A 24485-nucleotide genomic window follows, 5' to 3' on the forward strand; every position below is an offset into this window, starting at 1 on the left:
TTACGTATGAATACTATGCATTTTTTAATATCAGCTGCAGCAGAAAATCCTGTGAACACAACTTTTCAAATGACAGTTTTTAAGCTTCACAAGTATCAGATGTCCCAGCAGGTCTGAAGCAGTTATTTTCAAACGTTTTTAAAACTCCTGTCACTCAGGAGAAGCTGAGCTCTGTAAATCCAGCCACAGGCAGTGGTGCCGTTTGCTTTTTCTTCTCCAGCCTTAGCCCCTCTGGCTTCTGGGGTTTGGCAAGACGGCTGTGGTGCAGCAGGCTGAAGAAGTGGAAGCGCTCGCCCATCTTCTCTGGGTTGGTCAGCATGTCGTAGCTGCTAATCAGCTGCTTCCTGGTGGATGCGTCCGTGCAGTTTCTCAGGAGAACCTGCACACGGGAGGTTGATGCAGACTTTACAATTATACCACCACAATATACATTGTTTCTGTGATAACAATATAACTATGGCACTATTCAAATTCAATACACTGTGACCACAAATGACATGAGAAAGTCTGAAGAGCTGTGCAAGCAAAACCTTTCCTCCAAGGAACATAACATAAACATATTTTTGTTAATATTACTGGTATATTTAACTAGATTTTTGGAATCTTGTACAAAAACAAAGACAATATTTATAGAAACACATAAGGCAGCTGTGCTAACTTGATATCCAAGTTTCTTCAGCCACATGTGTAGAATTACTTAAAAGTGAGATTCTATATGCAGATATTTCCTCATTTGTCACACTGACTAATTAACTAACTAGTAATTAATACTTGTGGTCACAATATTTTGGAAAATAAATGATGTGGTTGGGGTCATATCTCCACATATCTCACCTGTAGCCGAGTATCGATACCCATGTTCTTCAGGAACGTCCTCTGAGTGACGGGGCCCAGAGAGACGACGCCCCCTCCCGCCATTGTCCGCAGGTAGCTAAAATCCACATCGGCTGTGAGATCGGCCGAGCCTGGGGACACTAGGACGTCATGAAGCTGGTGACCTTTAAAACCCTGAACAAAGAAAAGGAGGGTTTTCATATTTACATATTCGCACAGTTATATTTGGCAGAAAATGCCGCTTTTTAATTTTTTGTACCGTGGAAAAGGTGTAATTTTGAGAAGTTGAATTGACAAAAAACTAAGAACTGCAATTTTCATGCAAAAGAAAGGAAAAGGAGCAGTGAGCTCGTTGGCCCAGGTTTCCCCTCCGCCTGCAGCGGAGGAGCTTCACCACTTCCTACATCTGTTTCCTTTAACTACAACTGAAGACAGGAGCGAACAAAGCGCACTCACTAAAGACTGAAGCTTTACAAAGGTGGATCCAACTGTTTTTAGTAGCAAATACTGCAATGAAGGAGACTCATCTTTTCTAAATAATCTACCTCCTCGTCATTATTTGCTGTTTTCTAACAAACGTTGTCTCAAAGGTAACTCAATATGAACTGCAGGGAAAAAATGTCTGATGGCTGATGAATCTCCAATCTCTGGAGATACTTACAGTTTCCATCATCAGAACCACTGGGGAAGTGACTGATCAGACCTAAATGTGTTCTGCAGCGTGACAATGATGTGAAATATGCAGCAAGAGTCAAAGACAAGAAGAAGAAGGAGGAGGACGAGCTCTGAACTCAGCACCATGGAGTCAGTATGGCATCACACGAAGACACAAAGACACAAACTCGGGCTATTTGTCAGATGTGAAGTGTCCATCATACTCTAAACGTGTCCGTCTTCGTTCCATCGTGGCCGTAGTCGGCGATCAGCGCCGCGCCTCCATCCATTGCGATTCGCCGAGCCAGCTGCTGGATGATGACCCCGCCCTCTGCACAAACCTCCACATGATCCCGACGTTCATCTGCCTGACACACACACACACACACGCAGCACTGAAGTCTGACAGGTGTTTAGAGGTTTTGGCCTCTATCAGGTTAATAAATCACTTGAGTCATTTATCAAGCTAAAATATTGAATATTTCTGATTCAAGCTCATCAAAGTGAAGATTTGCTGCATTTCTATGTTTAATGTAAATGTAAACTGAACATTTTTAGGTTTCAAAACAATCTAATTTAGCTCTTCAAGCAAAATTCCTACGTCTCTGAACTTGAGCCTTGGTGATTCTTCCACAGATCTTTGTGTGACATTACAATACTGAGGTCTTTGTCATTTTCCCTTTGAGAGCTTTTCAACGTAGCAGAGAACCTGGAGGAACCCTGATCCTGATCATAGGATCCTGATCGATCCTAGAAATATCTTGACGTGCTGCCGGGTTGAATCCCCCTGCATAAAAACACACTAAACACCTAAGTAGAACCAGAAAAGTTTAGTATGAGCCACATCTGGGTCGTTCCTTCGCTCGTTTACAGCCACATCACACACTCCTGCCTCTGTGGATCCTGAAACAGCCCTTAAAAACCACTTTGTACAGCTTCGCAGTTTGTGCATATGTTTGATGAGCTGAAGAGCAGCATTCTTCATGCCAACAGTCTGCTGCCGCCACTGCTGATGGGGATGATGTCAGGCCTCTGGCAGGAGGTTCAAAGTGACTGAATCGAGCAAGAGAGGCCGAATCAAACGGGCTGCGAATGTATAGCTGGTACAAATGTGGGCAATAAAAAAAACCAGCTGGAAGCTATAAAACAAACCTCCAAGAGTGGATCTGAGGAGAACTCACAGAAAGAGTCTTAAAAAGTTTCATCTCGGCTTTAAAGTGGAAATAATTACATTCTTATGAGTCCACTTCAGTTCAATGAAACCTCCAAAGCTTTAAGCATCTTGGCATTTGTTTCTTTAAAAGTGGCCGTAGCTTCGCATCGTTCTTTTCACTTCCAAAGCTCCAGTTTTCAAGGACGTTCGTCGTATTCAGTGCAATAATCCACAGGGCTGAGAGCAGCTTCCACATGCACTTCAAAAACTGTTTGTCGTGCCAACATCAACTATTTAATGGGTTAGACATCGACATAGATAATTTTAGCAATATAATTGATGCTTTTTCTTTTCTTAAACACATTAAAAATGGCCTTTATCCAGATTCAGAGCATGAAAAATGTTAGCAGAAATGGAAATATTCATAAACTAATGATTCTGAAGAACGGTGTGACGCTTCCTGGTGAGTCACAGCTGCTCAGACACCAACCTGCACGAGTGTCGACGACGCCAGAGTCGGAGATGGCGTCACGACAAGCCTCAGCTGGTCTGGCTTCTCAGGCTCTATGTCCACCATCACCTCCCTCCAGCCTTTCTGTGTCCTCTGCCCAAAACAAACAGAAACGTAGCTCAGTGTGCAGTAAACACCCAAGACCTGCATTGTCCCTGTAGACCAAACACGACTGCTTAGGACGTCCGTGAGCTCAGCTTATAGAGGACACATCTGCAGGTTTTCACAACACTTAAAATATCAGCATCTGTTCCCTTTTCTACTGACACATTCAATAAGGAAAATCTTTTCATAGTTGATTACAAGACTTGTTCTGAGGCAAAGCAATAAAAATAATATTCAAATGATTATTTCACTGTGACAGAAAGTGATGCCTATTAATCTACAACTATATGCTGTTATTAGACGAGCTGTTTAGATCCAGGTCACGGTTGAAGAGTTGGACTTTATTTATTTCACTTTGGTGCCATCTGGTGGTTTAAAAAAATAGAATATAATAAGACAAATCTGATAAAATAACAAAATCACATAAAACTACACACTGTGGATTTAAGACGTACCTGAAATTTGTGAATGGGCAGAGCATCAAAGAACTCGTGAGCGATAATGATGCTGAATCCTGGGGAAAAAGAAAAAAGAACCTGACAGTAAGAGAATTAGGCCGAAAGGTTAGTGAGGAGCAGTTTTACGATTTTAAGGGTTTTAATACTTTAGGTGGAAAAAAGTGCATGAAAGCTGAGTGATTATTAAATCTGTAATAATTCTGTAATGCGTTAACTAATTTCTAATTGAATGTATTTTATATGACTTGTTATGATTGAGCTGTAACTGATGCTGATTGAAAAAACGAATCTGATACTACACAGGTTGCCAGTAATGTTGTCTCATTATTAATGAAATATAACTATTAATTCCATTACTATTTGCAGTAGTTGGATTAGGAGCAGTAGTAATTGCAGAAATATTATGAACTTTTCTCAATTCCGATCAGGACGATCTGATAAAAAGACCTGGGATAAAAAAAAGACCAATACAAACAGAATACTGCGTAGCTGCGTACCTGACGGGACGTCGTCTATGCGCCGGTACCAGGACACCGGGAGACCAGCTGCGGTTTTGCCACTGCGGTAAACCGGCTCATCCGCAGCATCTGCCTTCTGGCTGCAGGTCCCAGTCAGATTCTGGGCCTGAAGTTCACTTAGAGCTGGACTCACCTCCACCAAGTGGAGCGACACTGAGGCTTCACCAAACACTGACTGCAACTGACTGAACACCTGTGCAAAAAAAAAAAACCCCACATGTATTTGTTTCTTTTCTCTTGTAGAAAATAATTCTATTTCTATTTTATTCACTTTCTTCAACATAAAAAATGTGAAATGTGATTTGTTAAATGATGGACAAATGCACAATGAATAGGGCCCGTTTGTGTGCATTAGGCAAGTTTTCTGATAGTTTCTGATCAGTGAATTACTTGTGTTTCTTACTCTGAGCACGTCACTGGCTAGCGATCCTTTCCCAGGTCCGAGCTCGACCAGCTGCAGCTGTTTGGGGCGACCTGCTCCCATCCACTCACTGATGATCCACACACCGAGCAGCTTGAGGAAAATTAAGTGAAGAATTCATACAGGACCAAACGAAACACCAGGAGAAGGTCAGTTAGACACAAAAGGAGCATCAGGCTCCGAGGAAACAACCAGCGAGCAGTGAGTAATCAGCTGACAGTTTGCTGTTCTCCACTATTTTCACCACAGTTTGTAGAAACCATTTCATTCCTTTAACGGGCGACTTCACCAATTTTTTTAACTTGCTTTCTAAGGCTTTAGTTTAGGGTGTGAATGTACATTGATGCTTTTAAACTCTTCTGGCTTTTCTGTATTAAACGATTTCTAGCTGAAAACTGCTCCAGAAGACATCACCTGGATGAGTCATCTGAGGGATGATGTCCTCTGGGGGAGCTCTAAAAAAAGAAGGTTGACCATGATCACAAACTCTATAGTTTCAGCAACTGAACATTCCTCCAAGTGATGTCATCTGGAGCCATTTGTCAGCTAGACAGAGAGATACATTTTGGGAGGGTACATTTTCTTTCCATCCTCACCTCTCCAAAAATCTGACTGATTTCTGGTGATGTGATGAAGTCTCCACTTGGTCCCAGCATGTTGTTTCTCACATAATAACCCTGAAAGAGTCAACAGCAACAACTGTAGCGTCTATAATAAGACAACAGAGATGTTTCAGCAGAAAAACATGGTACTTTAATCAGACATTCAATTCAGTCAGTAATCATCGCTTACCGTCACAGGATTGGTGAGCACCTCTCTCATGTACTCTGCGACGGAAATCGGACCTGTGGCTTTTATTTTCGAGGTCAGGTGTCGCAGCATGGAGGGCTGAGGCTTCTCCTGCTCAGGTAAAGAGCTGCAGTAGAGTCTAGTCTGAGACGCTCGCCATCGCACTGAGAAGAGACATATTAAAGTTTACCGCTGAATGACAAGTGCTGGAACATAAAGGAAGAATTTACACAAACGTTCTCAGTAAATAATACGATCATTAGCTGCAAGCGAGGGATTAATGCATGAATCTAAACGGGACCAGGATGAAATCAAGCGTCACAGCTCTCACCTGCTGCTGTTGGACTGACGGGAGGAATGAAGACTCTGCTGACTAGCTGCCATGTTTTAACACCAAGAGAAATCCTCATACTGCCGAGCGATCTACGTAAACACAACAAGGCCTGTGCTATAAGCTTTGTATGATTATTTCACGTGTGAGTAAAATCATCCACATGCACAAACTCTCCTCCTCTCTGCTTAGCGTCAGCGGCTAACGGGTTAGCATTAGCCCGGCAGAGGACAAACGGAGTCACAGACTGAACTAATGTTTAAGCCTCGGGTGTAACAGATAGAAAATTAGCATAGACTGAGTTCTATTTGTCTGTGCTTTAAAGTAGATAAAACTCCAAAGTCCTTGTTCAAAAGCATAATGCTAAAGTTAACACGTTAGCTAGCCGCAAGGAAATATACCACATCCGGCGATTATTTCAAATTAAAACGCTTTTGTTATGAGTATGCAGCGCCAAATGAAAACAAAATTACCATTTCAATTGAATGTGATTACAATTATTTCGGAATGTTTTGTCTTGCAAATTAATTTGATACTTTTTAAATCAATGAGCTAATGTTAGAACATAAAGACAAGTCGGGATTTAAGAAACCATGAATTCAAATTCCTTCAGCAAAACCAAGCACATACTGTATAATATGGCATAAGAATTTATAGATGCTTTTAGTAGAAATGAGGCTGAGTTGAATGACATTTTTTTTAATTCTACTCTTCAGTATTTGGTGATAGATATATATTTAAATTGTTTTCCTCTCAAAGTTGCTTTTATGGAATGTATTTTTTGTTAAATTATATAAAGCAAGAAATACATTTCCTGTAACATGTCTTTTAACGACAAGCTTGACAACTGCTACAGAAAGGCAACAGACTTTCTTATTGGACGACCTTCGGTGACGTATTTGTTACATTAAATATAAGTGTGTGGAAAATACCTCTTTATTCTTGCGTGTCTTTTGCCAGTTGCAAGCATTACGGTGAAATGTACATTTATATTTTATGTTTAATCAAAAAATATACATTTACGTGAAATTTAGAAAATGTCGCGTAATCGTGACGTCACGCCGTTTCTTCATCCGGGTCACTATCCTCATGTCGTAGCAAGCATGGCACCAAAAAACAGGCACCCGAGAAAGCCAAAAGCGGCAAACAAAGTGACTTTTGAGCCCGAAGAAAACGACATGGAGCCCGAAGCCGGTAGCGGAGAGGAGGGTGAAGATCCAGCAGCTGGCGGGGGCGAACAAAGAGCGAAGAAAGATGAAGAAGAGTTCAGTTTGGACGAGGTTTTACGGCTCGGAGGAACACAGGTCAGACAGAAAGCACCGACATTCACAACTTCATAGCGTTTTCTGGCCTGAATGCTTTCGCGGTTTAACACGAAAACTTATAGCCTTGTTTTAATTTTTGTAATTCCGTTGTTGTCTGTGGCTGACATTCTACCATTTTCACTAGTTAACAACACGCGGCACCACTTAGAAAAGTCTCTGTTAAGATTTACAGTATATGTAAATGTTATAGCCTCCAGTAAACTGTCAGACCTGACTTGGTGTGGAAATTAGAGCCCAGACTAATAAACACAGACCCTGTCGATTATATAATACATTGATCAGCTGATTGTTTCAACACTAAATGTAAAAGAGAGGCAGACATACCTTGTTCTAGAGGAGTCCCACGTAGTTTCTAAACCCATCTGTTATCTAATTCTCTTCTGTCAATGTGCAGGCCGACTACGTCCTCCTTGCAGGCCTCAATGACTCCAATGAGCTTGTTGATGGAGGGAAGAAGGGAGCCATAGATGACCTGGAGGAGGGCGAGCTGGAGAAATTTATCACCAAACTGGGTATCCGGGCATTTGCTGGGCAGCACATCATCTCAGACGAGCCTGAAGGCGAGAACACTAAAGACTCTGGCAAGAAGGAAACTAAAAAGGCCAAAGACAAGAAAGCTTTGGCAGAGGAACAAGTATCCAGCGCTGAGCAGAAAGTTAGCAAAGACAAGGCAGTGGAGGATAAACAGAAGGTGAAGAAGGCAAAAGACCTCCAGGTACCTGCTGGGAAAAAGCCAAAACAGAAAGTGAATGTGTTTGAGTTCCAGCAAAGGCGGATTCTGCTGATCAAACCTGGGGGGAAATGGTTTGACATGGAGTACGCAGCCGAGGGCTCATCCACAGCACAGGATCCTCAGCTTGTTTCTCAGTACAAGGCGCTCGCCCAGCGGCTGTTTGAGGCCGAGGTGGAGCTTTACAGGAGCAAGAAGAACCTGCAGAAAGGAGCCAACTCTGCCTGGATGAAGACAGTCGTCTCCTCAGGTGTGCTGGCTGACAGGATGGCGGCCATGACAGTTCTCATCCAGGACGCTCCGGTGCACTCACTGGAACATGTGGAGAATCTGGTGATCATGGTGAAGAAGAAGGGCAGCCGGCGGATGGGTCTCATGGCTCTGGACACTCTGCGAGAGCTGCTGCTCTCCGACCTTCTGCCAGAGGACAGGAAGCTCCGTTCCTTCACGCAGCACCCGTTCGACAAACTGGAGGAGAAGGCAAGTGGAAACCGAGATGCCCGTGACCGCCGCCTCGTCCTCTGGTACTTCGAGCACCTGCTGAAGCACCATGTGGCCGAGTTTGTGACGGCTCTGGACTCTGTGGGTCACGACACAGTGGCGACCAGTAAAGCCAAGGCGCTGGCCACCGCCCACGAACTGCTGTGCAACCGTCCAGAGCAGGAGAGGGCACTGCTCATCCAGGTGGTCAACAAGCTGGGAGACCCCGAGTACAAAACGGCAGCCAAAGCATCGTACCTGCTGGAGATGCTGCTGCACAAACACCCCAACATGAAGGCGGTTGTGTGCTGTGAGGTAGAGCGACTCATGTTCCGGCCCAACATCAGCCCAAAGGCACAGTACTACGCCGTCTGCTTCCTCAGCCAGGTGATGCTGAGCCACGACGAGGCCGAACTCGCCTCCAAACTCATCACCATCTACTTCTCCTTCTTCCGCGCCTGCATCAAGAAGAAAGATATTGAGTCAAAGATGCTGAGCGCTCTGTTGTCGGGCGTGAACAGGGCGTATCCCTACGCGAGCGCTGGAGACGAAAAGGTGAAGGAACAGCTGGACACGCTTTTCAAAGTGGTTCATCTGGTGAAGTTTAACACCGCTGTGCAGGCGCTCATGCTGCTGTTCCAGGTGATGGACTCCCAGCAGAGCATCTCTGACCGATACTATGTCGCTCTGTACAGGTAAACCACCCTCACCTGTCGGGTCGGGTTCACCAAATCTACTTCAGGGTTGAAGTTTTTAATGTCAAGTGTTAAGAGTTGAATCTCTGGAAGGTTTTCTTTTACAAATTGGAAATGTCAGCAGTTTTGTCAGGTGTGGTGGAATTTTAAAATTTTTAATATGGATTAATGTAGCTGGAACATAGCAGGTTTTATTGCAACTTTTTTTTTAATCAAGGATTTATATTTACCATGTTTGAAAGATCTTACAATTTTTTTTTTGTTGATGTACTGTGTTTTTTCTTTTGAAAAACAGAAGGGTTATAAAGTGCCACAGTCAAATACAAACTAGAAAAGTTTCCAAAATAAATGATTTTCTGTCCTTGTGAGGCTGCAAATCTAAACGGTTCCTCTTCTCTGCAGAAAGTTGTTGGACCCAGGGCTGTCATTGTCCTCTAGACAGAGCATGTTCCTCAACCTCCTGTACAAGTCTCTGAAAGCCGACATCGTGCTGCGGCGGGTCAAAGCTTTCGTGAAGCGACTGCTGCAGGTCAGCGCAGAGCAGAATGCCAGCTTTGCCTGTGGAGCGCTCTTCCTGGTGTCAGAGGTCATGAAGGCCAAGCCGGCCCTCAAGATGCTGCTGCTGGACGAGGGGGTAAGTCTGTCAGCACAAGTACTGTTTTTTTTTTTTTTTTTTTGAATAACATACATTTTAGGAATATTTTAAGGATGGTGAGAGTCGAATCAGTCCTTTCTGCTCTGTTAATCTCTCCCTCTCCCTGCTGTGAAATGGCTTTATTTCTCTGTTGTCACTGTAAAGTCGCTGTTGCCGGTTCAGCATGTGTGAAAACCAGGGAATTGAAAAAACGTGTTCTGTGTTCTGATGGTTGTGGGAATAGTGATCCACAGTTGCACAGCTTTCAAAGAATATAGGATTTAACTTCTTTGTTTTAACTTTTATTATAAAAAGACAAAAAAAAACTGAATAATTGAAATCAAGCAAGTGTATTTATTTATAGAATACATTATAATAAATGTGAGGTTCTATCGCACAGAGGCTAGATTTCAAGAAAAAATGCACATTGTTTAGGCAATTTTTAAGATTTAATATTTTGATATTCTTGACACAAGTGTGTTTCCATAAATAATCTACAATATTGACAAGAAGAGTCCTAAACATTGCTGAAGCTTTATTAGTTCCATTAGATATGCTGCTTTTCTTCATCCTGTGTTTGTGTTCTCCTCTTTTATGGTCAGTGGTCTTGCTGACACATTTCTTCGATAGTTTTGATAAAGTTGTGGTTGTTTTTTTATTAACTCCTCTCCCCGCTGTGTTGTCTTAGGATGGAGAGGAGGAGGACTTCAGAGATCTTGCTGAAGAGGAGGAGGATGATGAAGATGAAGTAGAGCGCTTTGTGGACGCTGACAAACTGGAGGAAGGAGGGAGTGTTGAGGCAAAGGAGACCAAACCCACGGCATCATGGGTACATCACCAGAACCTGGAAGGTCAGTGAAATACGTCATAGTTTGTTTTGTTTGCTACATTGGTTAGTGTGTAAAATAACGTGTGGATGTAAAGATTTATTCTTAAAATAAAAAAAATTAAAAAGCTTTGTAAATTAAGCTTCTTATAATTTACATTTCTCACTTTGTTTTTACATGTGTTTACAATTATCCCCAATTTCATACATTTAAATTTCCAGACCACATGATCATATTCAAAAAGTAAAGCACTTGCCACCACGTTCTTACACAATTTTCCACATTGTTGCTTTTCTGGTTCAATAATGATTTTCCTTCCAGGAATGAATAGCGCCCAGAGCTACGACCCGCTGCACAGGAACCCGTTATTCTGCGGTGCCGATCACACGACTTTATGGGAACTACAGAGGGTGAGAATTAATTAGAATTAATTTGCGCTTAATTCTAATGACTTGAATAAACCTGTGACTTTTGCCTTAGTTCCAGCTTGATGTTGAATCTTGTCCAAAACGTTCATTTAGTTGGGAACAAACTAAATGAAGTGTTTTGATTGTCCTTCATTTTTCCTTTCGCTTCTCTGCAGCTCGCTCGGCACTTCCATCCTTCAGTGTCCCTGTTTGCAAAAACCATCCTTCAGGTACAACATGTACTTCCTCCTACTTAAAATCGGCCCTTAAAGTAGATTTTCGTAGAGTAAATGTGCATCTAACATTTTTTATGTTGGTATTTGTCGTCTCCCCAGGGCGAGTTCATCCTGTACTCCGGTGATCCTCTGCAGGACTTCACCCTTATCCGGTTTTTGGATCGATTTGTCTTTAGAAACCCCAAACAGCTGAAGGGAAAACGTAAGTAACACAGATTGAATTTCACTCCTCATTCTTATTTATATTCAAATAGTTTTTATATTGTATGTGGAAAACGTGCATGAGACAGATTAAAGTAGAAGATTTTATTTACACTCAGCTACAAATCAACCCAGTCATGAAATAAAGGGAAAATTAAGGTGGGGAACATTTAAGTGTCTGATATACATTTTTTTTTTTTAGAAAACACAGATGCTGCAGCGCTGCAGCCCAGACAGAGGCTACCTGTCAATCAGGTATCCAGGCTACCAGGTGAGTCTGATTAAATTAAATTGTTACTTTTTGGGTTTTTTTTGTCTCCAATACTTCTGTCTGTAATTTCTTTTATGTGTATTTTCTTCCGTCTGTCGTCAGTGAACTGTGAGGAGTTTTTGGCTAAAGAAGAGAATCAGATCCCTGTGGATGAAATATTCTTTTACCGGTGAGTCAGAAAAAGAGACATTATCTTTATGAGCAACATGCAGCACTGTAGAATTCTGGTATATAAATAAATACCTAAAGCCTCATTTCTGTTTGTGTGGTGTCTCAAAAGTGTCAGTTTTTAAAATTTGGTTTATGCAAATTTGTTCGTCACGTTGCTCAGCTACTTTTGGAAGGTCAGTGTTTTATAGCTGTCCCAAAGAGACTCCCCTAAACAGAAATTAATTACTTTATATTATATTTGAAAAAGTCAAGTTTTGAAAAGACTAATATAAGCTGTAATATGATGGTGATATTTTATAGTACACTGTATGTAGTTATGTGAAGAACGTCTGTGTGTTGCAGATCGACTTAGGTTTTGGACGAAATGTGTCTCGTTTGTCAGACAATTGGAGTAATTTTGACTCAGGTTGTGATGTTTGACTGTCCACAGCTTCTTTAAGAAACGTCAGCAGGAGAAGCAAAGTCGTCGGCCAAGGCAAGACGGTGACAGCGAGAGCGTCCAGGATGTGGACGATGACGAGTTCGAGAAAATACTTGGTGAGTTGAGATACGAAGATCAAGGCAGAGTTTTAGCTTCCTACACTGGATACGAGCTGTCTGTCACTGCAGAGTAACAACAGGCAGGAAGCTGAATTTTCTGTCACCGTACATTTCAAATCTGTGAGCTGTGCTTCTGAAAAGAAGTTCAGATTTACTGCTATTCTGCATGTACACGTGGATCCACAGTCACCAAGTCACTTTAGTGTAGCTAACTAACTAACCAAGTTACTACGAGGGCGACTTCACCTGGTTGATATAAATGGCAGACAATGTTAGTCTGTCTTCACTATGTCAAAAAAACATCATCATCTAAAGTGGAAAAAGTTGAAATCTTGGTCGACCTGTTGCTCCACATTTCACTGGGTAAATAATCTGAACTCCATTTAGAGTCATTAGTTTACATGTGCTCCCCAAACTAGAACCATAAGAAGGAAGCTCTGTACGTACACATGCACATACTGTGTGACTTTGTTTTGCCACAGATTCCTATGAGGGAGACTCGTACTTCACAGAAATAGACGATGATGATCTGGACTTTGCAGGGTGAGTAGACCTCAGTTTAATATGAACAACAAAGCAAGGTTTTGGTTCTTCTTATAAATTGATTCATAGATAGAATTAAAAAAAAGCAGATTAATAGTTGGTGAATCTGTGAACATAAATTAGATAAATGAAAGTTTTTCTTAAATTTTGTGGCCCCACTATTAGTTAATTTTTGTCAACATGTTGATGAATTCCCCTCTTTGCCTGCCGTCTTCCCTTAACGTTTGTCAGGAATGTAAAGAGTAAAAAAGGAAAGAAAGCTGCTGCTGAGGTCGCAGACTCGGACTTGGACAACTCAGATGTGGACGACCTGGATGATGAGGAGGTGTCTCTGGGCAGCATGGACGAGGAAGACTTTGGAAATGAACTGGAGGAGGAAGGAGGGATGTTCATGGACCCGGACGGAGGCGAAGAAGAATTTAATGATGATGATGAAGGTAGGAAATTGTCATTTTTATTGCAGTTTGAAAGTGTGTGTGTGTAATTTGTTATATGTAGCAGGTGGATATTTTCCTTTTGTGTAGATTAAGTGCAAGATTCAGTGAGTTGGTGCAGAACAATTCTCTAACATGGATATTAATCCCATTTCTTTCTTCAGTCCCAGAGCTGGAGGAGGATGATGATGTCACATTCGCTGGTGAGTTCACATATGAAGCTCACATATGAAGCTCCGTCTCTTACTGTCACATTTTGGATCTTTGTTATCATCTGTTAATTATTATTGTCACAAGTTGACATTTAAAAAAAACGCGTTGACATTCACTTTTTTTTTCCTCGCACACGCGCAGGAAAAAAGTTTTACTACATACAGAAAAAAATTAAGTAGATATTTAAAAGCTGACTGAAGAATTAAAATCTTTTAATACATGAGGTGAGGCTTAGATGAATGTATATAAAAAAAAGCATATCTACGGCTTTGTGTTTCCAGGAGCCCAGTGGCCACAATGACTATTACAAAAGTTCATGAGTTAACTGTTTCTCTGCAGATTCAGATGATGACATGGAGGCTACAGATGTTAGTCCTCGAGCCAAGAAAGGGAAGAGAAAATCCTCAGAGGAGCTCGACTTCTCCGGATCTTTAGGTGGGTACCACAATAAATGACTATTTTCTATTCATTCATAATTCTTTTTTTTTTTTTACGTCTAAATGTATTGTTTTAACTTCCCTTTCTGATCATTCTCACAGGTTCAAAACAGGGGAAGAAAAAGAAGAAAGGAAAGACTGATGCTGCCATGTTTGCTTCTGCTGAAGAGGTGAGTGGACAAAAAGAATCTACAGTGAAAGGCTGAAAGGCTTCTGTCCTATTTTAGTGATGTTAAATGAGGCTTTTTAGCAGCAACGTAATGTTTGTAAAATGTTATGACCCCACAGATATGAAGTTTTTTTTTTTTTTAGACACAAACATATTCAGTCATAGAAAATATATATTCTGTCAGCTGAAACTGACTTTTCTGCATTTTATCTGAAAGTGAGTGAGACCAGCAGTTATTGATGGTTTTTATTATTTGACAACTTGTTCCATCTCTACTTGGAATGATGCTAAGTATTTTTTCTGGCTACATTATGCAACTGAAGTTAGTGCTGCCCAACCCTCTCAGCTCTGATACAGCTTTGCTTACATTGATATTGAGTCATTTGGTTCTTTTATCTTAAGCGACTTACAAGTGAAGTGCTTCTCTGTGCACATAAAAACATGTTTTGTTAAATTTTTTCGTTTTTGTCAGTTTGGCTCATTGCTGGATGAGAACGCTGGATCCAAGTTTGACAACATCGGTGTGAACGCCATGGCCAACACTGACAAAGCAGGTAAGATGTCTGAGTGACGTTAGTTTAAAGTGGCTGTGGGTTATGTTCGATAACATAAAGCAGAATAATCCTACTGCAAAGACTTTTTTTTACAGAGACTAAATTTTCTCATGTTCATTATTATTATTTCTTCATGTTTATTATTGCTTACCTGAAATAATTTTAAGACCCAAAATGAACAGATGTTTTTATTGAGTCAGCTGGACACCAGCACAGTTCATGACGTCTCCAGAGAGAAAACAGGTTACATAAATAAATACAGTCTGAAAATGACAATATTAACATTGCAAAGCCACATAGAATTATCAATGTTCAATGTATGTTATTATTACAAAACACTAATACAAAGTGCAAGTGTTAAAATTTGCATTACATCAAAAGATAAATACTTGATCATTCATGGAACAATCTTCAGCTGCTTTGATTGAGATTATGTTTATCACTAATGTAATTAATAGAACGGGGTCAGGGTCATTGGAAATAACCCAGCCCCAGTGATTTATGGATTTTTATTTTAATTCAAACTATAGTTCTATCAAACATTTAGTTGTCAATTTGTTATGTTCACCACTGTACACTTAATGCAGTAAATCCACCTGAAGTTTATGGTGCTGTACTGACATAAATGAGTTGATCTGATCTAGTTGGTGCATCTGCCCACAAAATGTGCTGCGTATCACATAACCAACTGCTTTCTCTCCTAATGTGTGAACCCTTCATTAGTGACTATAACAGGAAGTTTGGCAAAACATGTCATTCATAAAAAGGGTGAAGCTGATTTTAGCCAGTTTACCATTTTTAACCTGTAGTTCCAACCTGGAAATCAGACAGATAAATACAAGTGCAAACCTGTTTTCTAACTCCTTATCCCGACCCTGCAGGTCTGAAGCAGCTGAAGTGGGAGGCTCAGCGTGACAACTGGATCCAAGGCCGCGATGCCAAGACGCTGCGTCAGAAGAAGGCCACGTTCAACAGGAAGAAGATGTTCGGCCGAGCCAGGACGTTCGGGAACAAGAAGAGGAAGAAGTAGCAGTGTTTCTGTTGTGGTTGGACTTAAAAACTGATGGACATCGTCAGTCTTATTTGGCAGACCAGGCCTCGTGGTCTCTCTCTCGGATGCCGTAGACTCCCGCCCACTCGTTGGACTGGTAGTAAACTGGGAGAAAAGAGCAGAAACTGGTTCTGACTGGATCCAGTCAGCAGAGGAAAGCTGCCGTTTGACTTCCCTCTCATTAACGTCACCACAAACCGAAGAGGAGCTTTTTGATTTGTGTACAATTAAACATGGACTCATACTTTATGTATTTCTGTTTGCAGATAATGATACAAATCTTTTCAAAGTTGATAAAATTAAAGTTATTTTTTCCTGAGTCTGTAAAGGTTGTTTAGTCTTAATATCTGAGGACATATTGATAAAGATCAATAGCTTAAATACTTATTGCCTCAAGACGTCTAATTACAGTAATTACTTCCACATCTCAGGTTATTAAACAGCAAATCAGTGTCATGTAAGGAAAACTGAAAAGTGCTGTTCTAACAAAACAAGGCATCACAGTGCTGTCTGAACATGTGATAGACGTTATATTTCACCTTTATGGTAATAATTAATCAAACCCTATTAGATCAATGAGGACAAGAATCATCATTGCAGACTAGTTTACATAAGCTCAGTTGTTATTTTGTTATATATTTCGGGCTAAAACTTTAGATCCTTTACTAACAGCAAATCTTCACTCTACTGCCAGTTTGTTATTTGGATACGACATCAAAGGAAGCAGTGACAGCACCTGTCATTCAGATTTACTTTGGAAAAACTACTACAAATAGTTACATATTCTAGCTTTAAGTATGGGTATGATAAGGACAATGATAATTTAACTGGCAATATCTGACATTGTGTAATCAAAGCAGTTAAATTCCATTATTTAAAATTAAAACCCGAGCCATGAATGTGTTGGACACACATTCATCGCTCGGGTTCTACTCACCTTCTAGAATGGACGGAAACCTCCTGTTCACAGTTTTCCTGAAATCTGCGAAAATAAAACCACAAATTTTAGTGACACATCCAGGTGATCTTTAGGATGCGTCTGATGCAGAAGCAGGTTTCTGAAGGTTCAACAAGTTTAATTTGCAATATAATATTTCACTCTTGCTGGTTTGAGTAGAAAGACTTATAATAATTTATTAAGCCCCGTTTAGCCCAATAGTTATTACTGGTATCATTAATTTATCCCTGACAGAATGGATGGATGAATTAACCGATCCTGTTAATTACATTTGGCTTAATAATGACAAATTGAGAAAATTCAGAATCAATCATTCAAGAGGCTTCTACAGCACAATCGACTCTTGTACCACTGTTACTTTCAGTTGTTATAAAATCTCCTGACAGCCTGCAAACACATGCACATGCATTTCAGACTTTTGCAGAGCTCAAGATGCGCAGCTACAATTCCTTTCCTGTGTTTTACCTTGACTGTTGTTCATCGCGTGAAAGAGACCGTAGGCCCCGAAGACGCCCAGCAGCTCCACAACGATCACTCCCTTCATGAGCTTTTTAGCCCAAGGCCGCGGAGGTTTTGGAGGCATCTGAACAGACAAACACACTTTTATTTAAGCTGGATCAAAGGAATGAAAATTGACATTGTACACCTCTTTATGTACTAGGAGGAATTTAAGAAACATGTTGAGTTTTATCTTCAATCACTAATCCTCATGTTTATGAAGATCAATTTATAGGAATTATAGCCTTCACCATCACAGAATGAGAAGATCTCTGGTTCCGTTTGAATAAAGTGTTTTGAGCATCTCCAATTAGTTTGGGTTCAATTATTAGAATTTTTATTTTTTTTTAATACTTTAATCTTTCAAACATTTTCCATTACTACTTGGAAGATGTGGTTTTTAAATTGGAAAAGTCTGTTCACTCAAATAACAAAAAGCACAAGCAAAGTCTGTCACTGGTAACATACAGATGCTTTTTTTTTTGTAAAGTGTGAATCAACTTTCACATAATATTGGCAAAAGCGTTAACGACTTTAACAGGGTTGAAATACACATTTAAATAGTTTATGTCTTTCGTTTTTGTTTCTTATTAAAGCTGCGGAGCCAATTAAGTGGAGGTTAAAAAATTCAAACTGAGTTTTCTGTGGATCTTCTCAGGACTAAATATGTTTTTCTTCTCCACACAGAGGCAGCATAAAGCTTCAATTGAAAACATTCAGCTTCTCTCTGTTGTTCAATAAATTGTGATATAATCATTGAATTGGTTTCAGCATTGGATGAAATTAGCTGAATTAAACATGATTCACAGACCATTTAGCAAACAAACTGACAACTTGACGGTGTAACTTGCTGAGTTTCACACATACTTTGACTCCTTTAAATATTCTCACCTTCACATCCCAAGTAGCGTAAATAAAGAATCTTCAACCCATAGAAATACTTAAATATCCTAGAACGTGAAATACGATCTTCTGTCCTTGTGTCGGACAAGCAAAGCTAACAAGCTAAAGGCTAACAGCGTGCTGCTACTTCCGCCGTACGGAAGCTCCACTGGTACAAAAATAATTAAAGACAGTTTAATACAACTACCACCATCTACTACTAATACTAAAACCCAACAAGCACTACAACAACAACTACCTGCACTACCAGGCTACTGTCACCACCAACTGCAGAAATCCATCCGTTCTCCTGCTGCTTCTACTGTAATTATTTAGGAAAATATAGTAGTAGGAGACCCAACATGCACAAAAGCAATGTCAGATGGAAGAAAAGTTCACTGTGATTTTGTTTCCAGCCAACAATAAAAGGAAGGAAACACAAACCTTTAATATTCAAAAACAAGAAACCAAGTTACTTTCAACTTATCAATAACAAGACTGAGAAATTCGTTTCTGTTAAGGTTTTTGCAGAGGAGCCTCCGACCCTCAGAAAATTTGGGCAGAAACCCTCCATGTGGACCCGTGAGCACCTGCTGCAGGTTGTGCAGCTGTGGGTCTCTGCAGAGCGGCAGCTGCACACCTGTAATCTCCGAGACAATATTTGTTCACCTGAGCCAGTTAACAGCTGCAGGATGAGGGCTGGTGGAGGAGAAGCAGCTCTGGAAAAAGAAGAAATCCTCTGATTAAAAGGTAAATGCAACGCTCCTCCACACATAAACCACGGAGGTGATTTGACTGCACACAGGGGAGGTGCAATGTGGAGGCAGGGGTGACGCAAGCCCCCTGAAAAATGCCAGACAGAGAGGAAGGTAAGATCTTTTCTTATGATTATAAATTCATGTAGATCTTTTATCACATCCACACCTGACCAAAGTTATCATCATCATATATTATACATAAATCGTGTTTTGAGGCCGATGATCCTACAGGGGATTACAATTCATTTATAACCATACAGAGTTACAAAAAGCTTTAGAGTTTAAAACATTTTAACCGGAGGTGTGAGCTGTGAGTCGGACTTCGCTGGACACGCTAACGTACCAGATATAGATTTTCACTTTCATGTTAGAATGAAATTCAAACTCTGCATTTAACTCATCTCCCTCGCAGTCACTAGCACTGAGGGTCTTGCTCACAGTGCATTTCCTGGGATTTGATTCTATATGGTAGGTTTGACAAACCACAGATTGTGGAGTTTGTTCCCCATGACCGGCACTGAAGTTTGGGGTTGAAGGGATCTTGGTTACAGCGAGCAATTGTCTGTGAGACAGACAAGAAAAAATATGAACCTGTCCTTCAAAAAAAACTGCAGACAGACACCTGTGTGACTTTTCCTTCAGTTCTAGTGCAAATATTAAAGTTAGATCACTGTTTCTCAGGTTTTAAATGCTGGTTTCCAGATTTGGCCCAGGCTTTAACTTTTGTATGTGCAGTTTTTCTTCTCTCTAATCAAAAACATACGCAACAATCTCACATGGTAAAGTAGTTAACTGCTTTTCACATCAGGTGGGAAATGTGAATTCACCTTTCCCACATTACACTTCTTCACCCACCTTTAACAAATGTTACAAGTCTCTTTGTCCGACAAAGTAGTAGGGCGCTGGGTGACACAAAAGAAAAATATTTAGCGAGTTTGACTGCACAAAAGACAAGCAGGACGTGTGTGTGTGCAGAGAGCATGGTGGTCCCACTTCTGTTATACCTTCAGCTCAGCTGTGTGTGCCGTCCTTTCAGATTCACCACCAGGTAAATACACACTGTCAGACCACAAACAGTACAAAGCCAACAGACAAAGGAGGAGAGTGGACAGTCTGCAGTCTTCTTGTTAAGATTTATTGCCATGCATTCATGGGAAGCTGATGCACAAGAAAAAAAGACTGAAAACACCCTCAAGTGTAAGATATTTAAAGTTCATTCACATTGCCGACATCATTATACAGGCAGCAAAATCCACAGATCAATGTCTCCATGTCCATGAGCATGAAATAAAGCATCGCTGCTGCAGAGCATGCATCAGTTGGTTTTACTGCAGAAATGAAGACTAAATGTTTAAAAGTCAAAAGCTCTAAAACATCGGCTACATGGACTCTGGGGCGTTAAAGTGGAAAACAAAGTGTCATTAAGATTTTTCATCAAATTCAATGTTTCTTTATTTAATCCTTCAAAGCGATTAGGCAAAGCTTAGTGAAGAAGTCTACTACAGAAGGTCTGAGGGCCCTTGGACCTTGGAATTCTGTTTTTAAGTAAATTATTTTTTATTTTAAAACAGCTTACGTTAAAGGCACAAAATTTGCTAAAAAGAGATAAAAGTGAAAACAAACACAAAAAAAACAAAAAAAAACAGGCCTAAAATATACAACAAATGACAAACAACTGACCAAAGGCAAAGAAATCATACTGAAAACAGCTGTTGGATAAAACGTTCAATGTCTCACTGTGAGATGCAGTATAAGTATTTACAGTTAAAATACTCATGTAAAGTACGTCATAAATGCCCCATCTGTGATGTAAAGGGTAAAAGTGTGAAGTATCATAAAGGAAAAATACTCAAAAACACGTTTACCTAAAAACAAAATAGCATCATCTACTTAGCTACTGCGTTACCTAATAACTTTCTAGAAGTAATCCCATTACTGACACCGTCTCGCGCTGTCCCGAAGGGCCACGGGGCGGGACTCACGCGCCGAGGTGCGGATCCCACTCAAACCGAGATGAGAGCGCGAGGAGGGACCTTGGAGACACCTGATTGGACGCTCGCTCCGCAGCTGCAGAAGCGCGAGCTCAGGTGCCAGGACCGTCACTGAGAAAACGCCGTTCACCGGACACAGTCGCTGCTCCGCCTGGAGCCACAGGTTCCGGCTCTGCACAGCCTGAACACTGCGGTACCGGCACCGGCTGGTGAAGACCGTTCGAGCAGCTTTTCATGAATCCGAGTCGGAGCGTTAACGATGCTGAGCGCCGTTAAAATGGAAGGACACGAACTTCCGGACTGGAGCGGCAGCGGTTACTACGGAGAGACCGAGGTTGGTGCACTTTAGAGCGGCTACATCTGAGCGGAACCCCGCTGGGTAACGTTAGTCCTGAACGAGAGCATGTGGACCAGAAACACAATTTAATTATTCAAATTGACTACTGACTTTTCGTGGGTCTAAAGTTATTTTTACATTTAACAATAATTTTAAATAAAAAAAATAGACCGCTTTTATCTTTTCACAACCTCTGGTGAGAAGTTCACATCCGGGGGATGAATTAAAATGTAACCCTGGTGTTAAATTATGATAAAAAGTGCGTTAGTTTTCAAATTGTTGCATGTATTTCTTCATGAATTCTATCGCGCATGCTTTAATGCAGGAGCAGAGCAATAATTGATGCAACAAATCATGTTCGGTGGAAAGACTGACTTTTTAAAAACTAGATTATTAGGAGATTATATTTACACACTTCAAAGAAAATTTAAACTTTAAATCAAAGTCATAATATGCGCATTGTTTTTTTTTGTTTTAAATCACATTTACTTGCATTTTTATTTGTGAGTAGAACTTTTAATGCATTGTGTGTACATCCTATACACCCAAAACCCCTTTTCCTGCCATCATAAATGATATTAATCTGTACTAAAGAAGGCGCAGGAGATACTGTTAATTCCTGTCTAGTTCATGAAGTTGAACGCATGAGTTTCGGAATTTTTTAAACATTTAATTAGTTAATCGCCCACAATTTGAGATTATGGTACTTTTCAGGGTAATTTTTTGTGCATTTTGTGGCAAAGAATGTTAAACGTGCTACTTACAAGTCCAAATTTAAAAGCAAATTTCAATTCTAGGAAAACTTTTAAAATAAGACAAGTCTTTTAAAAATGTGTATTTGCATTGTGATATCTCTATAGGAATCAGGTTATGTTAAACGTTGACGTCAGCATCAACAGCACATTCCGTGAGACTTGTTCTGCAAAACTGTTAAAGTGAAAATTAACCTCTTTGTTTTAATGAAAGTTTGAAATAGTCATTGGTGAGTTTAACCTGTAGGGTTAAAAATCTAAATGACGATCACTATTCATGCACGAAGCCAATCATCCAATCAAGTCCAACCATCCATCCAATAATACACTGTAGGTTTCTGATAATTGGGGAATTTTCCTACAATATATTTTTGAGAGAATTCCAGTATTTTCCCACTGAGATTACACAACTGTATTTGTCCTGCTAACACAGATTATATTCCTGCACTGTGGAGAGAAAAAAGCTAAATATCGTGTCCATTTCCTGGAGAAAAACTGTAATCTGGCCTTTTTAAAATTTAAGTGATGCTTATTTGTTAATAAAATAATCTAAAAGGAAAAAAATGAAATGGTAAAACAACTGAAACTTGCAGAAAATGTAACTATCTTGGTGCTTTTGGGTTCAAGTTGTTTTTATTTAGAACATCTGGACAAGAGGAACAGGAGACAAAAGGACATGATTTATGAAGGAAAATGCACTAAAGTAAAATGATTTCTCTAATAGCCCTGATTTAATTAAAGGGAAATATTAGCTGTTAATTTGGATCAAGTTTTTAAAACAAAGCAAGAAAAATAACGGACTACATCTTAGGTAATATTTTTTAATTTTATCTTTGGATGGAAACATATTAAATATGGGCAAATGAAGGATAATGTGGGTTTACAGTATAAGATAAGAGCACAACAGCATTAACAGTAATTATCAGTGGAGAAATCAGTGGATTGTCAAACTGTTTAATAACTGATAAATCATTAAATGAAGTTAGTCTAGTTTCTCCAGTGTCTGTGTTAGATGTGCTGCTTTTCTTTAGTATAAACTGAAATCCCCTTAAAGGCCTTTTACAAAACACGGCAGGAATTTATTTTTTCTTTTTAACTTTTAATTACTAATTAATAAAAACAAACAAACAAACAAGAAGTGATACACCAGCTTCAGTTTGGAGAAAATTTGCATTTTTTCAGAGAGTTTTAGGCCAAAAAGCAGCTGGACGTATGTGAGGAAAACAGTTCATTGCAGCAGTGAAGATTTTAAAAAGAACAGAATTAATCATTGGGAAATTCTCATTAAAAAGGAGTTTTTCATTTTTATTGCTCTTACTTTTGCAATTATTGCATATATTATATATACATATACATATTTATTTATATTGTTATAAATCAGGCCTTTTTAATCCTGTGTGTTTCAGTGCTACACCGCCAACATGAACCCCATCAGCGGCTACATGAGCGCGCCTGGCATGACCGGCACAAGCCACATGAACGCGCATTACATGAACCCAGTCGAGGTCACCCACTCGTCGGTGCCCGCCGGGATGGCCCAGATCCACGGGGCCGCAGTGCAGACTCCGGGCCTTGGGAGCATGAGCCCCATCAGCCCGCCGCCGTACGGGAACATGCCGGGGATGAGGCCGGTGTACGGGCAGGCCTGCAGCATCCGGTCCAGGGAGCCCAAACCGTACCGGCGCAGCTACACGCACGCCAAACCGCCGTACTCGTACATCTCCCTGATCAGCATGGCCATCCAGCAGTCCGGCAGCAAGATGCTGACCCTAAACGAGATCTACCAGTGGATCATGGACCTGTTCCCGTTTTACCGGCAGAACCAGCAGCGCTGGCAGAACTCTATCCGACACTCGCTCTCCTTTAACGACTGCTTCATCAAGGTGCCGCGCTCACCGGACAAACCGGGGAAAGGCTCCTTCTGGGCCCTGCACCCAGATTCGGGGAACATGTTCGAGAACGGCTGCTACCTGCGGCGGCAGAAGCGCTTCAAGAGCGGGAAGAAGGCTGGGAACGCAGACAAGGAGGCGGCGGGGAAGCCGGGCTCAGGGGGCGGCTCAGTCACCAGCACCGGCTCGGGGTCAGACTCCCCGCAGTCGCCCTCCTCCTCCTCCCCGCATTCGTCAAAGAGAACCGGTGTGGAGCTTAAAGCGCACCGGGGAGAACCGCTGCCCCCGAGCCCCGTGCGCGCACCCTCCCCGCTCGCGCACCCGCAACACCTGTTTCCCCATCACCATCATCATCACCCGCTGTTGCTGCAAGAGGCCCCCCACCTGAAGCCAGACCACTACCACCTCCACCCCCCGTTCAGCCACCCGTTCTCCATCAACAACCTCATGTTCGAGCCGCAGCAACACAAACTGGAGCCGCTGGCGCCGTACGGAGGCTACGGCTGCCCGGCCAAAAGCGGCCTGGATCCGGCTCACAGCGACACCAGCTACTACCACGGCGTGTACGGCAGGTCCCTAATGAACTCCACATGAGATGCAGCAGACTGTGAATGTGAGAAAATGTTCTTTAAGGTGTTTGATAAAAGTCCTTCCATGGAAACTGAATGTTTTACTCGTTTTATTTCCGATTCTCCACAAATGGTCAATTGTGGCCCAATACATAAAAA

At 41.1% G+C, this 24485-nt stretch overlaps 4 protein-coding genes across 7 annotated transcripts in view; 2 read left to right on the forward strand and 2 right to left on the reverse strand.

Annotated features, from left to right (window-relative positions):
• ndufaf7 (NADH:ubiquinone oxidoreductase complex assembly factor 7) lies at positions 1–5911 on the reverse strand. Of its 2 annotated transcripts, XM_067481440.1 has the most exons (10): positions 5775–5911; positions 5447–5607; positions 5251–5331; positions 4637–4747; positions 4213–4426; positions 3713–3771; positions 3132–3245; positions 1713–1856; positions 835–1008; positions 1–379 (listed from the first exon to the last, which is right to left on the reverse strand). In XM_067481440.1, exons 1-10 carry the CDS (start codon positions 5851–5853, stop codon positions 155–157), a joined length of 1362 nt encoding a protein of 453 aa, XP_067337541.1. In that variant the 5' UTR covers positions 5854–5911; the 3' UTR covers positions 1–154. The 2 variants fall into 2 exon arrangements, with proteins under 2 accessions (XP_067337541.1, XP_067337542.1); XM_067481441.1 differs by lacking the exon at positions 1713–1856.
• On the forward strand, positions 5779–16020 carry cebpz (CCAAT enhancer binding protein zeta). 2 transcript variants are annotated; one of them, XM_067481435.1, is made up of 18 exons: positions 5780–5919; positions 6873–7078; positions 7494–9004; positions 9407–9638; positions 10327–10489; positions 10787–10875; positions 11049–11102; positions 11208–11310; positions 11512–11580; positions 11683–11749; positions 12182–12288; positions 12774–12834; positions 13066–13271; positions 13433–13471; positions 13821–13916; positions 14021–14088; positions 14560–14641; positions 15523–16020. In XM_067481435.1, the coding sequence occupies exons 2-18, from the start codon at positions 6878–6880 to the stop codon at positions 15669–15671; spliced, it is 3297 nt and encodes a 1098-aa protein (XP_067337536.1). In that variant the 5' UTR covers positions 5780–5919; positions 6873–6877; the 3' UTR covers positions 15672–16020. The 2 variants fall into 2 exon arrangements, with proteins under 2 accessions (XP_067337537.1, XP_067337536.1); XM_067481436.1 differs by lacking the exon at positions 6873–7078 and having other exon boundaries at positions 5779–5919.
• LOC137102202 (protein CEBPZOS-like) overlaps positions 14816–24485 on the reverse strand; it is a 22369-nt gene continuing 12699 nt past the window's right edge. Inside the window, exons 1-4 of one of the 2 annotated variants that reach the window (XM_067481442.1) lie at positions 18040–18191; positions 17116–17233; positions 16630–16674; positions 14816–15797 (exon numbers count right to left, since the gene is read on the reverse strand). In XM_067481442.1, the coding sequence (XP_067337543.1) occupies positions 15721–15797; positions 16630–16674; positions 17116–17233 (240 nt within the window). In that variant the 5' untranslated portion in view covers positions 18040–18191 and the 3' untranslated portion in view covers positions 14816–15720. Of the gene's footprint in view, positions 15798–16629; positions 16675–17115; positions 17234–18039; positions 18192–24485 lie in introns of those variants that run through there. The other variant, XM_067481443.1, reaches the window with a different exon arrangement.
• On the forward strand, positions 20812–24418 carry LOC137103062 (hepatocyte nuclear factor 3-beta-like). The gene is made up of 2 exons (XM_067483074.1): positions 20812–21113; positions 23275–24418. Exons 1-2 carry the CDS (start codon positions 21039–21041, stop codon positions 24349–24351), a joined length of 1152 nt encoding a protein of 383 aa, XP_067339175.1. The 5' UTR covers positions 20812–21038; the 3' UTR covers positions 24352–24418.

Source organism: Channa argus, chromosome 17 (genome assembly GCF_033026475.1).
Source record: "Channa argus isolate prfri chromosome 17, Channa argus male v1.0, whole genome shotgun sequence".
Classification (NCBI taxonomy): Eukaryota; Metazoa; Chordata; class Actinopteri; order Anabantiformes; family Channidae; genus Channa; species Channa argus.

Coding starts and splice junctions, on each gene's coding strand:
- ndufaf7 (XM_067481440.1), bottom strand. CDS start 5,853: ATGAGGATTTCTCTTGGTGTTAAAACATGGCAGCTAGTCAGCAGAGTC. Junction 5,608..5,774: donor CGTCAGTCCAACAGCAGCAG/GTGAGAGCTGTG, acceptor GTCTCTTCTCAG/TGCGATGGCGAGCGTCTCAG. Junction 1,009..1,712: donor CGAAGACGGACACGTTTAGA/GTATGATGGACA, acceptor TTCTTTGTTCAG/GGTTTTAAAGGTCACCAGCT.
- cebpz (XM_067481435.1), top strand. CDS start 6,878: ATGGCACCAAAAAACAGGCACCCGAGAAAGCCAAAAGCGGCAAACAAA. Junction 11,311..11,511: donor CAAACAGCTGAAGGGAAAAC/GTAAGTAACACA, acceptor TTTTTTTTTTAG/AAAACACAGATGCTGCAGCG. Junction 13,917..14,020: donor CGACTTCTCCGGATCTTTAG/GTGGGTACCACA, acceptor TCATTCTCACAG/GTTCAAAACAGGGGAAGAAA.
- LOC137103062 (XM_067483074.1), top strand. CDS start 21,039: ATGCTGAGCGCCGTTAAAATGGAAGGACACGAACTTCCGGACTGGAGC. Junction 21,114..23,274: donor GTTACTACGGAGAGACCGAG/GTTGGTGCACTT, acceptor TGTGTGTTTCAG/TGCTACACCGCCAACATGAA.